This window comes from Drosophila sulfurigaster, chromosome 3 (assembly GCF_023558435.1).
Source record: "Drosophila sulfurigaster albostrigata strain 15112-1811.04 chromosome 3, ASM2355843v2, whole genome shotgun sequence".
Lineage (NCBI taxonomy): Eukaryota > Metazoa > Arthropoda > Insecta > Diptera > Drosophilidae > Drosophila > Drosophila sulfurigaster.
The window spans coordinates 36,127,355-36,141,130 of NC_084883.1; the positions used below are offsets into that span (position 1 = coordinate 36,127,355).

At 38.6% G+C, this 13,776-nt stretch overlaps 3 protein-coding genes and 1 long non-coding RNA gene across 4 annotated transcripts; 2 read left to right on the forward strand and 2 right to left on the reverse strand.

Moving 5' to 3' along the window:
* Positions 1 to 230: 230 nt before the first annotated feature.
* LOC133842578 (uncharacterized) lies at positions 231 to 1,675 on the forward strand. The gene is made up of 2 exons (XM_062275733.1): positions 231 to 249; positions 307 to 1,675. The coding sequence occupies exons 1-2, from the start codon at positions 247 to 249 to the stop codon at positions 1,450 to 1,452; spliced, it is 1,149 nt and encodes a 382-aa protein (XP_062131717.1). The 5' UTR covers positions 231 to 246; the 3' UTR covers positions 1,453 to 1,675.
* A 2,534-nt stretch (positions 1,676 to 4,209) lies between these two features.
* On the reverse strand, positions 4,210 to 9,285 carry LOC133839938 (equilibrative nucleoside transporter 4). Its single transcript, XM_062271592.1, has 3 exons — positions 8,292 to 9,285; positions 7,516 to 8,077; positions 4,210 to 6,716 (listed from the first exon to the last, which is right to left on the reverse strand). Exons 1-3 carry the CDS (start codon positions 8,489 to 8,491, stop codon positions 5,511 to 5,513), a joined length of 1,968 nt encoding a protein of 655 aa, XP_062127576.1. The 5' UTR covers positions 8,492 to 9,285; the 3' UTR covers positions 4,210 to 5,510.
* On the forward strand, positions 9,134 to 10,231 carry LOC133839940 (uncharacterized). Its single transcript, XR_009894151.1, has 2 exons — positions 9,134 to 9,210; positions 9,337 to 10,231. It is a non-coding gene; the product is annotated as an uncharacterized LOC133839940 (long non-coding RNA).
* Positions 10,232 to 10,310: 79 nt separating this feature from the next.
* Positions 10,311 to 13,760, reverse strand: LOC133839939 (WW domain-binding protein 2). Its single transcript, XM_062271593.1, is given in 7 exon segments — positions 10,311 to 10,517; positions 10,579 to 10,676; positions 11,730 to 12,162; positions 12,164 to 12,255; positions 12,449 to 12,812; positions 13,065 to 13,239; positions 13,522 to 13,760. Coding segments are annotated over 7 exon segments (1,446 nt in total). The 3' UTR covers positions 10,311 to 10,472.
* Between the last annotated feature and the right edge of the window lie 16 nt (positions 13,761 to 13,776).

The window sequence follows — 13,776 nt, forward strand, 5'->3', positions numbered from 1 at the left end:
ACAACAACACCATCGTTATCGATATAATGCAGCCTGCCAAAACGAAGTCGATAAGTTTGCAGCCGTCTACATTGTGTTATCGATATAGACTGCCAGTGTTCACATATCTCAAAACAGAGCTTCCATGTTAAAATTGCCAATTCAAAATCAATAAATAGGACAAACTCTGTAAGTTTGCTAATCAGTTGAGCAGCACGTTTGAACGGCAGCTGTTGTGCAACAATTTTGAATTAAAATTTAATCAAAATGGTGATATTCATTTTTAAAAAATTGTTTTTGTTTTTTTAATTTATTTCCATTATTTAGTATGAGTACAAACAGTATAGTGACGATACGAACGCATTGAGTCGAGTGCAACCGCCAGTGATGCCAGAGCAGGGTCGGGCTGGTCAGTACACAAATAAGTTGCACTACTTGAGGAAGTATCTGCTCGACGAGCTGGTTACCAAGAAGTTTGCCATGGACTTCATGGAACCGGTGGATGCGGTGGCACTACAAGTGCCCAATTATTACCAAGTGATAACCAGACCCATGGACGTGGGCACGATCATCAAGCGTGTCCACAATCGGTATTATCATTGTGTCGATGATCTGGTTCATGACTTTCGTTTGGTAATAAGCAACTGTTACACATTTAATCGTCCTGGGGATGTGGTTTACTGTAACTGCCAGAAGCTGGAGAAATTCTTTCACCGGGTGCTCAATAAGATGCCACGAGGTGAGGAAAAGCCTAGCACAAAGGATCCCCGTGGCTCAGGCTCGGAGAAGAACAACGAAGCCGTTCAACGTCAGTGTCGGGAATTATTGAGGAAACTACAGATCTCCATTTCGAATGAGGACGACAGAAGTATACACAAGTATTTCAACAACAAATTGGAAATCTTATCGCTAAGACTTGACCAATGTGCCATCCGAACTGTCGAAGAATTCCGATTCGAAATTAATGAGATATTTCAAGACTTCCATGTTCAAGTGGAAACTTTCTACGAGTTTTACCATAGCATCTGTGAGCACCCATCTCTGCCGACCTATGACAGATGTAATCTGTTCCGGCATCATCAGGACTTCGATCCACCTGTGATGGACAGTGAAGATATCACCCAACTGCTTTTTACACTAAAACGCGCTGAAAGTAGCGTCGAGCAATGTCAAAAGTCATATAGCGAAGAAGAGGAACGACGGGCGAGAGATCTCCTCCAGGCATTCTATTCCACTGCATTTAGCATAAAGCAAAAACTATGCAATGATGGCATGGAGAAGGAAGAGGAAGCCGAAGCGGAAGCGGAAGAGGAAAAAGGCAACGACGAGGATGAAGGAAAGGAGGAAATCAATCCTAAAGATAAACAATTAGGAGAAAATGAAGAAAACTGCGAGGAAGAGCAAGATGACGAAAATGAGGTAAACGATCAAGCGAATGAATCCCAGAGTATTGAGAAAATCAATGAAAATTGAGTGAAAATACATGAATTGGTCTTTAGAAATTAAAGAAGGAATTGGAGGTTCGATTCCGGGCAATTCGACAGTCTGGGAGGACTTGTCGATGTCCAGCAGCGATGAGATCAGTGATAGCCGCTCAGATGAAAGCAGCCCATATGACTCAATCAAGCAAATCTACAAATTGAAAAGAAACAATTTTAATAAATTTAGTTCATTAATCACACAAAGTAACGAATCGCACATTTATTTCATATGCAACCAAAGCAAAGCTCTTGTAATATCTTTAGATTAATCTCGCACCGATTGTTTTGCCCCACAAATCAATAGAAGAGCGTTCGCTTAGCCCTGCTTTTTGGGGGCAATGACACGAGGAAGCAGTCGTCAGGCTGGCAAACAGGCGATAAACGGAACACCTTTTAAGGGGTTGTCTACCTAAAAGTAGGCAATGTGCGAACTTTATCCAATCGATAAAATTCACTCCATATGCAACTTCCGCAGTCTTCGAGGTCGAAGTTGCTGCCTTGTTAGCTCTTCTTTCCTCCATTCCCAGTCGGGACTTAGATAAAGTTAAGCGATTGAAGGCGATAGCTTGAATCCTTGCCGGATGGCAATGCAAATCAGCTCTGTTTTACTGCACTTCCTTTCCACCGAAAATAAAGTGAAATTATAATTGCCTATTTTGTTTTGCGATACTCAGTATCTCGCGACTAAAACCCAGCTTTTTGCATATTTTTATCTGGTTGCCGCTTACGATTAAAAATGCAAAAAAAAAGAAATAAAAGAAAATACAACAAAATAAATGGAAAATGAAATGGAAATGGAAATCGCCAGTCATTGATTTTGCATTGGGTAAGGCAAAGATATAAAAATTCAAATTACCTACACACACATAACGATATTTTTCTTTTTTTTTATACTTAATGCTTGAATTTAAATTCAGCTGAAGTTTGCGCATCTGCTTCTGTCTGAGATTCAAGGTGGATGTTTCCTAATTGATTTCATTTGTATTCATTTGGGCACTCGACAAACCCAATGATTTGTTCAGGTACTTGACGTCCCATATAATTACACATACAATCCAATACTCATTTGCACTTGGCATTCAATGCTCAACAGTAATTAATGTGAATGATGGAATCATATTAACGGCAACACTGATTTCCAATTAACATTTATGAAATTTATACTCTTCTTAAAATTTAAAGCAATCGATATTTCGTAAAGAAGAAAACACATTTAAAGCCCTTGGTAAAATAATTACTATTTACTCTCAAATGGATATCAGTGCCAATAAAGAGTTCATCCAACTAGACTAAGCCAAAGTTTGATAGAAGTTTGACAGTGAGTTGAATCAACTAAAATAATCATACATCTCAAAATCCTTTTGGCACCAATTTCCCCAAGTTTGAGCTTCCCCTGACCGTTACAACCCCAATTTAACTGGGAAGTTAGCTAGGCCATGTACCATTATTTTTGTGTAGAGTTTTTGGGGTGGATAACTTTATGTCCCACTAAAATGTTTTCCGAAGAATATTTCATATCCTTGCTTTCCTTAAAGTTATTTCCCTTTATGACACTGGAAGCGTTCCGCCAGACAAAAGCTAACTGCCATAACAAATAAGCAAGGAAGGGAAATATTCAACGAATTTCAATTTTGCACAATATTTGAGTCATAATGTTGGGAATTTACGTGAAGAAAATTACAGGGATATAAGAATTGAAGATTTGGAAAATCACTAAGAGCAACAATTTTATTTCATTCCATATTCGGTAGTCTTTTTTGTTGCTTAGATTACAAGGGTTGATAAGGTCCCAGATTTAAGAGCTAACGTTTTTTATGGTACTCCTTATTGAAAAGGTAAAGGGAAATATACTATATCCATATCCATGTTTTAAGAATTTAAATGACTGCGACTTTAAATAAGACAATTAACTCTTTTTGGGTTGCAGAACTCTTGAGTTGGTCTCTATTTGTATACCAGTAAAATATTTTCCAAAGGATATTGCATGTCCTTGATTTCCTTTTATTTATTTCCCTTTATTGCATTGGAAGTGTTTTGCTAGACAAAAGCTAAAGCTCCAATAAAAAGTACTCAAGAGAAAATACATATAAGGAAATATTCAACCAATTACAGGTTAGTTTTTTTTTTTGGAGCTTAGATAAGGGTTGACTACATCCCAGTTTTTAAGCAACCGATTTCTGTGTCACCCCTAATTGATAGGTTGAAGGCTCATACGTATCCTTGCTTTAAGAATCAAGTTTTAAATGTGTTGGACTGTGATACAGCCATTTTTTGATAATTTAGTTAGGCAGATAAGAACAAGTTAAATATGATCAAAACCATTTGGTTTATTTATTAATAAGTCAGTTAGGCAGAGAAGAAGTTGTATAGACTTTTTTTGTCATCCGTAAACACTTGCCATCTATCGTAAATTTAATTTTGCTTTGATTAATGAGTCGCCATCTATTGCGAGTTTAATTTTGTTTTATAAATAGAAACTAAATTTTTAATAAATTGAAGAAACCAGACAAAGTAAATGCTTAAATGTTTTATCATATCGTGTTTATATTGATATACATTCTTCAATGATTACAGAATTTGCTTTATTTTCAATATTTCATGAAGCCATCTTTTGTGGATTTTCTATTTGCTTTGTTGAATGAGTCGCCATCTATAGGGCGTTCAATTTTTTGCTATAAATACTCTTATAAAAACTTATAATTTACCATAAAATGCTCTTACTATAATATAACATCCTTTTGATATAATAAATATTCTAAACTTGAGCTTTTTGTCGGCTTGAAACTCTGTCGCCATCTTTGAGCAACCCTTCTTTAAAACAGGGTGATACACTTATCACAATACCCTGTACTTAGTTAAGAGAGGATACTACCCACTTGGAAATGTATTCGGAAATTTATTTTATTTTATGTTAATAATTTTATTTCTATTTTGTTGAAATATTATTGTTACAATACTTAAGAGTAGTAGCATATTCAATTCAATTCAAAAACCAAGTAAACACAACATATTATTGCTATAGATTTGGCTAAAATATTTATATGAAAACAATACAAATAATATAGAGCATAACAAGGCCATGGCAAAATTGCTTAGCTAACCATCTTCTGATACACAATGTACATACAATATATATTTTGTATAACATAATTTATATATACTATGCAATTTGTTAATATATTTGTTTTTGGAACGGAGTTTTGTGTTACGAGTTACAAAGAAAATGTGTCTATAAAAGCTATGTGATATCCGCAATCGAAGAACATTCCTCACATAATGTTATAAACTTAACAAAACTTGTAAAGTTGAGCCACATTCAGATCAAAATTGTAATCTATTACATTGTACAAGTATATATGTATATTCATGTCAAACAATTGCAGTTTGCCCATCGTTATTTATAAAAATATCCTCTCTCTGTAACCAACAATACGTTCATCTTGTTTCTCTTGCAACATTTCAACCAGCCTATTTTAATCCGTAACCTAATGACTTACTTATAGACATACGGACAATGCGTATATGTAGAATTCTTCTTAACTAATTTGATTTTATACATATATAACTCGAAATCAACAGGTTGCAACTTGAGTATCGTAGCACTTAATTGGATTAATAGTAATATATTATGTGTGTCCTCTCATGCACAAGTTAATGTTAACATTAAGTGCATGACTGATAAATTCTCCTTCCAAAGTGAATGTTTAACCTAACTTGCACATGAGAAGACATGCCTAAGAGTACACACAGATATATGTATATTATCTAGGTATTTGCTGTTGAATAGATTCTTGTTAAGATTGTTACATACAATAGAGTTAGAGCTACGATTGCTAATCCATTGTCAATCAAAAATTTGCTACAAGATACAGGAGACAGTGAGAGAGAAACTTGTGCTATACAATTTTGCAGAGGTCTCTTTTTCTCCTCGGTGCTAAAGCATAGATTTAAAGAATGTGCTCCAAATAAAAGTATCTTTAAGATACATTTCAATATGAGCTCTTCTTCGTTTGCTTGCCTGCTTTACAATCAGTCCAACAATCCCTTAATTTAGATGTCCTGCATCAGAGCCTCGGGCGTTTGCGGATCCGTTGTGCTGCCCCCCAGCTCGCCGCTGATGTCGCCAACCGTTGATGAAACCGCCGATAGCATTGTGGTCACCGTGGCATTAATCAACTCCACACTGGTGCTGGCCACAGTGCTATACAGAGCCAATGCCGTAGTCGTGATAACCGTGGCCAAGGCGGGCACTGGAACCACACTCGTCGAACTGCTCTCAGTGCTCGAGATGCTGGCCATGGTGGTGTTGAGCAGCAGCGGCGCCAGCGTTGTGTTCACTGCCATCGTTGGACTGCTCGTGGGCAGCAGCGGCGGCAAATGGTCGTGGTAATGATCCAGCACCGACCACGGATGCATGGGACACGGATTATCGAGCTGCGGACCCAGCATGCCCTCGAACACGTAGCCAATCAGCGATCCAGCCGAGAGTCCAATGTTGTACGACAACGTCATAATATTGCCGGTGACCTCTTTCAATGTCCCAGGCACTTTAGCCGGCGCCAGCATCATGGGCAGACTGCCAGCCAAACCGTTGCTGATGCCCAGCGCAATGGTGAACAGAAATGGAGCCGTTTCCGAGGATATGACGGGACGATGTCGCGGCGCACAGCAGAGCAGAAACATGGGCACCAACACGATACGCAATCCCGACAAGAGAACAAGTTGTCGCCGAGACCAGGGATATGGTCTGGCTGCCAGTATTTTGCCCACCACATCGGACGTGTTGAAGCAGAACATCAGAAGCACAGGCATCCAAGAGCGCAGCGCACACGAAGTGATCTCAACTTCGATGCCGGGATAAAGAGAGAGGGTGACACAATAGGCCAATGCAATGCACACCATGTACGGATAGATGACTTGGGCCACACGCCAGCGTGTGACGAATCCCTCGCGTATGTCACTCAGCTTGCTGGGACGACAACGGCGCGGCGTTATCACGTGCTCCACCTTGAAGGCCACCGTTGTGGGCGTGGCCGGTTCGTGCGGCGTCGCTGGCAACTCGGGCAGTTGTCCCAGTCCCTCGATGATGCTCTCGCCTGCCGTGGGATTGGACAACTCGTAGACAGGATTGCTAAAGCTCAGCGTGTTGGTAGCATTCACACTGGAATGATGCGGTCCAGCTGAGGTCGTAGTCGTTGTGCCATCCATGGAGAGTACTCCGTATTTTGTGCTGCTCGTGGCGCCATCGATTTCTTGCTGCAAATTAAGCAAAAAGAAACGACTATTAACATTTGCAAGAACTATAAAGAATTGTAATTTACATACAAATGATCTTTTAAGATAATAACACCCATTATTTAAACTCAATAGCCTTAAGACTTTTTTAATCCTGATTTATGATTTCCTTTTTTGATTTATATTATATAAATATATATTTTGTATATAAGAAACTACTTTCTTATATATTCAAAACCTATTGCCATTTTTAAAATAAACTTTGTCATCTTTCTTTAGATGTTTGCACATATCCATTTTAATTAAAAAGACTAAAACATGTCTTGTTAAATCTAAGTGAAATAAATATACAATAATTAAAATACAATGCCCAATTATATTATTTTTTTGTTCAATGAAAAGCAATATAATAAAATGTTAATTTTAGAAAAACCAAATTCTCAATAAAAATCTAACTTATTAAATAAGAAATCTAGTTGAATGAAATAACTATAGATTTTAGTTTAATAATATCTTTTGTATAAAGTCTGGCATGTTTCTCAAATGTCTTATTTCTTCTCGGCTGATGGCAAATAAGGCAGTTAAGATTTTTATTTTTAAGGTAGTATATACTAAAAAGGAATATATTCTTAAATGAATTATAATTGGAATAAAAACCTCAAATATTCAATATTAAATGATTATATAATTCCTTTAAATAATAACAGAAATCAGCTATTGACTTTCCTTAAATCGATACAAAAATAAGTGTTTTTTTTTGTAATTCCTACTTGTTTCAAAATCTCTCTCTCCATCGAAATTAAATTCACGGTTCACTTACCTCATCTGGTCGCAGGACAATCTTTGAGCACGCCTCCACGTGATAGCGAACAAAGGGCGAATTAATCGTGGCCACATGGAGCAGATAGCTGAAGAGAATGTACAGCGTGGAGGTCAAAAAGAAGATGACAGTCGAGACGCGATCATTGTTGATGAGCAGCTTGGTCACCACACGATTGGAAGACACCAGAAATCCGGCAATGCTCTCGCCAGCCATCACCGCCTGCGTATACTGTTTGGGCAGCATCGAGGCGAAGCCGTAGAAGCTCGACTGTTGTACCGTGCAACCGATGGCGGTTAATGCCACCGCTGACATGTTGACCATATACGCTGTATTCGTGGCAAAAGCATGCCAGGCCACCTCACAGACAGCGACAAAGATCAGAGTGGTAAAGGAGATCATATAACCAAAGAGGACACGGGTCTGGAATGGCGCCAGCGAAAGAACAATGTTGTTGAAGAGCACTGTGCAGAAGGCGACAAAGATGTATGTCATGGACATGTCCAAGGCCACCGGGCGACCCGGGAAGCGTGCCTGCCAATAGTCAGCGGCGATGATAAAGCTAATGGGAGAGATAAGAGAAATTGCAGATTATATAAATTTGTATAATGTAAATGACAAACTAGATTAATGATGCAGCTGTGCAAAACAGATTTATTTATAGCGCACAAGCTCATCAGATGCGCGACATTCGCAACTCATTCATTGATTCGTTTTCATTCACAGTGCAACTTATTCCCCCAGCTGAATTCAATTCTATTTCGAGTGCTTCTCACCTATTGTAGGGCAACACGAATCCAATGCCCGCTGCAAGGAGTGCCAGATAGACGGCATGCCGTTGGTCCTTTGGGGCGCGTGTGTCGAACTCGGGACTGTCAATACTATTCGGATGCCGCATGCCACCGCCGCCCGATGTCCGACCGCTGCTGCGACCCTCAAGTGGTTCGTATGTCGTTTCCTGTCCGCCCACATCCATGATTAGCTCTCGCTTGACTTGTTATGCTTGATGCTGCTCTTCTTATTTTGCAAATAGTTTTGCTATGTTTTATTTATTTTTCGGAAATTTAGTCAACGCACAATTCGTTTGGGGTTTGCATAATTGATGCGTTGAAAACCGACGGAATATCTAAAACGTTGCGTTTGTACTACTCTCAGTTTGTTCTTGCCTTGTACACAATAATTATACAGGGTGTTGTCTCTCGCTTTGTGTGTAGTTATTTGTGGCACGCACACAAATCGATAAACAACAAACGTTTCTGAATTGTTGCTCCAATATTGCGTTAATCGAATGCGAATTGCACAGTCTCCAATGCCACATTCAATTCGCATTTCATTCTCGTTATAAACATTACGCTTCTAATTCATTGCAAATTATAAACACTTTTTCACTTTGTGCAGCATTATAAAGTTGCTTCGGATGTTGTGCCGAGCTTAGTTTAAGCATGCTGCATTCACACACAGGACATGCACAACTAAATTTGCTGTCAATTGCCAACACAACTCGTAGCCAGTATCGTCATTTCACCACGCCACACACGGCGCATGCGGCGTATGATTGATTTTTCATTGCATGCGACCAGACAAGTCGTAAATTCTAAGCTGCCAGCGCCAGACAGTCATTATTATCCTTGTGGACCCCACGCTGACAGGTTGCCATTATTTCAAAGCTCTGCTTTAATTTGTCTATACAAATATGTAAGTAACACTTATTATATACATAATTGCAAATGTCTAGACGAAAGCTGCTTTAATCTTTTAAAGTAATAATTTAATTATTATTATACGAAGAAAATAAAATTCACAATTTCCTTTTTTCAACAGGTGTTGCTCAGTTTGACACGCAAGTACAATTTTTTATGCATTTAAAACTGTCCCTAAAAAATACTTGTTGAAAATTTGGTGTACAAAACAGCCAAATTAAATTGTCTATATATTAAATTTATTTCCATCTAATCCAATTATTTTATATTTTGAAGTAAGCAGGATATCGCTCCGTAGTTTGCAATGCTTCGAATAGTGAAATAGACAACGAAAAGATGACTCATCAAGTGGTCGTGGCCGAGCTCCCATGCTATGGCATTATTCGAAGCAGTGAGCACGGCGCAATGTCCTGCCAAGAATTATAGATACGCTGAAGCTGCTATAGTGTGAATGTGTAAAAATTGAGCAAATAAATATGGTTCAGAAATTTGCAACTTGAACGATAACCCGCACTTGGAGCTGGCTATCGTGCAAGTCATCGTTAATGTTGCGGAATTCTGTTTCCCTTAAAATCAACTTGTGTTCAATTCAAGCAAGGAAGTCATTTCTTTATCAACATGGAATTCTTCAAACTCGATGTTTCATCTGCACGGAAATATTCCATCTTGCCAGTAAAATACAAGCCATCGAAAGCCAAAGCAATATATCCGAGGATGCAACCACGCAAAAAATTCATTTAACTTTGTTATAGATACACAAATATTTATATTTCATGTACAATTATATTCGTTATATAGTATATATAGAGTAATCAGACCAGTTGCACATTCCAAATCTAAAGTCAATTTCAACATTTCTGTTGATAATTGAATTTAAAGTGGAATGTGTAGTTGGTCTACATAGATCTATGTTTTCATTTGTAAAATAGTTAAATAACATTTGTATAAAAAGAAAAACAATTACATACTTGTGACTGCATTTCAGACCAAATACAAAAATGTTTAAAATTCAACAAGCGTCAAAAACAACAACAGATTATTCGCGCTTTTTCCATTAGTTTTGAGATGCGATTTAAAACACAATAGCTGAATCAATACTTTTTGCAGTGCATAGTTAACGAAGCAAAATTTTATAAACAATTATAGGCGATTAAGTCGTATGCTATACAAGTCCTTGCACAATTTAAGGATTGTGGAATGAGCCGTTTTGTGGTCTACTATATATTTATAATATTTTATTGTTAACAGAAGCTTTTATTATTGATGCTTCTTCGATGCATCATCGTAGCTGGGTGGCAAATTCTAAAAGCAAAAAGTTATCTGTTAGTAAAAATCCATTTATACAAGATTATAAATCGCTTACGTTATATGATGGCGGTAAATCATTGGCTCCGGGTGCACTAGGTCCTTGGTTGTAGGGTGTATTGTAGGCGCTGGCCGCAGCTTCAGCTTCCTTTGAATCTATAAGAGCGAGGAAAATACAATTAAGACCTGTAGCATAGAATATGTCTTATTTCTAGACATACAGATAATACATTAAAAGTAGCTGACGTTAGTTCATAAGATAGTTGAACCAATATGCATGAATTGTTAAATTTTCTTTTCTAAATTTTCTTATGAAGCAACAGTTTTCTTACAAAAGTAAATGCTACAAGTAATTAACCAATATTTGCTACTTAAAACTACAATGTCTTACAGTCCTTTTTATGGATATATAACGGGTATTGGTATAAAACACAAGGTTCTTGCAACTGGATAACGATTGGGATAATAATAATATTGTGTGCTGCTGGTTCCTGCAAAGTTTGCATGACAAAAAAGAATGAAAGAAAGAAAGAAATCGTTACGACAAGTTACTAAATACAAACTAAACAAAAAGAAAATAATTACGAAACTCTTCGGCTCGGCTTTTGTTTTAATTTTGAGGCACAGCTTACAAGATCTTACTTGGATTTTGCAGTTTTACGGTACAGTAATTTTTGCAGTTTACACTGTGAAAAATAGTTAAAAGAAAATTTCGTTTCAGATGGCAAAAGTGGTAGATAATTTGTGTTTAGTAACTTGTTAGACTTCGTTGGATAAATTAGCCACAACATTTAATGCATAATGATTCCGTGTGGAGTTTAAAATAAAAAACCTAATCGTATTTAATCTGAGAATCTGATCTGGCATTTCAATATTTTGGATAGCTTGAAAATTATAAAAGGAATTTAAAAATAGGTGTCATGGAGAAAATTCAATTTAAACCTACATTTAACTATCTTGTTGAAAATAAAAACTAATAATATAAATGAATTTCAATGATTAACTATAAAATTAAAATGTTATATAAAAAATAAAATTTTAAACAGTAAACTTAACTAACTTTTCAAGAACGAATAAATTATGTGCTATATGACATCGCATGAGATTCTTTTTTTGCTTGAGATGAGTAATTAGTCTAGACAAGAAATAAAAACAAATGAAGGGATTAACAATGATACATAAACAAGTTCTATGCTGATTTATACTCACTTCCAGGTGGCAAGCTGAATCCCATAAAGTTGGCAGATGCCGCACCGCCAGCGGCATTGGCAGCAGAGCCAGAAGCTGTTGGCTGCTGCTGTGGTGGATAGCCACCAGGTTGTTGCTGTGGTGGATAGCCACCTGGTTGCTGCTGTGGTGGCATACCGCCTGGATATCCATTCGGCTGCTGTCCCGGATAGCCTGCTGGCTGCAAGCCGGGCTGCATGAAACCACTGGGTATATTGGGATTGTAGCCTCCATAGGGAGCAGCAGGGCCGCCTCCATAAACTTGAGCTGGAACACCACCGCCATAAGGTGGACCACCAGCTGGACCACCAACGGACGCATATGGTGGCGGCTGAGCATAGCCACCGTTCCAGCCTTGTGCTCCATAGCCAGGCTGTTGTGGTTGCTGTGGTTGCTGATCTGGTGGTGCTGAAAAAACCATACCAAGTGGGTTCAGTTGGCTGCTGCTGTGGTGGCTGCTGCGGTTGTTGATACGGTTGCTGGTACGGTTGTTGGTGCGGTTGCGGTGCTTGTGGATTAGTTGGTGGTACTAAAAAATGGAATTGAAAAGAAATGGAAGTGTGCAAATGGTGCGTTAGAGTTAAGAGAGCAAGCGTGCTATCGATTAATGATTTGTCATGCACGCATTTCATAGCCAATTGTTGCTGTACATTAACAAAAGCCGAGTGGATTCAATACAAATATTATTATTCACTACTCACTGATGCCCGGATACGGCGGCGGATTGTCGCTGATGTACACCGTATTCGGAGCTGGGCCACTGAAGGCATCGTGCTGCGGCAACCAACCATAGTAGCCGGGTGGCGGCTGATACGCCGGTGGTGGCGCCTCATGCCATGCGCCAGCCGGTGCGTAGGGTGGTGGATCATCGCCAGCAAGGCCGCCGCGATGGAAGTTGCCCTGCGCTGTTTTAGCAGCACGCAGCAATGCTTGACCATACTCGATGGCGCCGCCCGCCTTGAAGTAGAGCTTGAACTTCACTTCGCCCACGTAGTTGCCATTCGGCTGGGCGCGCACCTTGCCCTTGATGTAGTTGGCACCAAAGACGGGCTGCTCGATCTCCACCTGCAAGAAGTAAAAGGAATAAATATTGTTTAATAATTTTTATATAGAAGCCCATTGTCCAAATAGAAACAGCGAGAAGCCTACAACGACATTAAATCGTGCAATAAGAAGGGGAATCTCAATATGTCATCAATTAAAATTTAAATTAATCCGTTAAGTTGGTTATCGGTGAACTTCTTCGTCAAGTTAAGTTAAGACACAAACCAATCCAAGTCACAAGTCCGCTGTCTATTATTTACATAAAATACTTACATCCGATAGAGCCACAAAAGGTGCGCTGAAGGATTGCATCGTATCGGCTGGTTTCTTGTTGTTGAAGATCATACGATGCGACGTCAAATAGATGCGTCCCTGCTTGGAGCCTTGGAACAGTGGATTATCCTGCCCCGAGAAGTCCATGGTCACGCTATCGCTGTGCAATAAAATGCTGCGGCGAAAAGAAAGCAAGATAATTGTTTTTGGATTAGCACAGTTCACCACATCTTATCATAAATTAGCGGCAGCTGTTTATTTTCACAATTTATGGCGAAGAACACGTCCACCCAGTTCTAATTCTAGATTCAGCTGTGTACAGCTTAATCATTAAATACACATGACTATGTATATGTACATAAATTAATAATACAATAGAAAAACAACCGGAATGAGCTTAGAAGATAATCAATGACGTCAGATTTAGCTATTTGGATGGAAAAGGCTTTCTACTTACTATTCGCCTGCGTGTATTAGCACGCCATTATTGGCGTGTGCCGTGTTGATCGACATTCCGAAAAGTTTTTGTAATGCTCTAAACAATAAAGATTTAACCGACTTTTTGTAAACTGCGTTCTTTTTGCGTGTTGTTTTCGTTCTCAACTTTCTCGAACTAACGACAGCTGATGAATCATAAACAGTGTGTACACACTGTGTATTGCGATGCCGCAACGGAATGCCTAAAAAATACCACATAATATTCACAACGTTA

Bases quoted from the DNA above. Each gene is read 5' to 3' on its own strand.
- LOC133839938 (XM_062271592.1), bottom strand. From the start codon at position 8,491: ATGGATGTGGGCGGACAGGAAACGACATACGAACCACTTGAGGGTCGC. The intron at 8,078-8,291 runs GTGAGAAGCACT...CTCTCCCATTAG, and splicing joins TTCGTGTTGCCCTACAATAG to CTTTATCATCGCCGCTGACT. The intron at 6,717-7,515 runs GTAAGTGAACCG...CTTAATTTGCAG, and splicing joins TTGTCCTGCGACCAGATGAG to CAAGAAATCGATGGCGCCAC.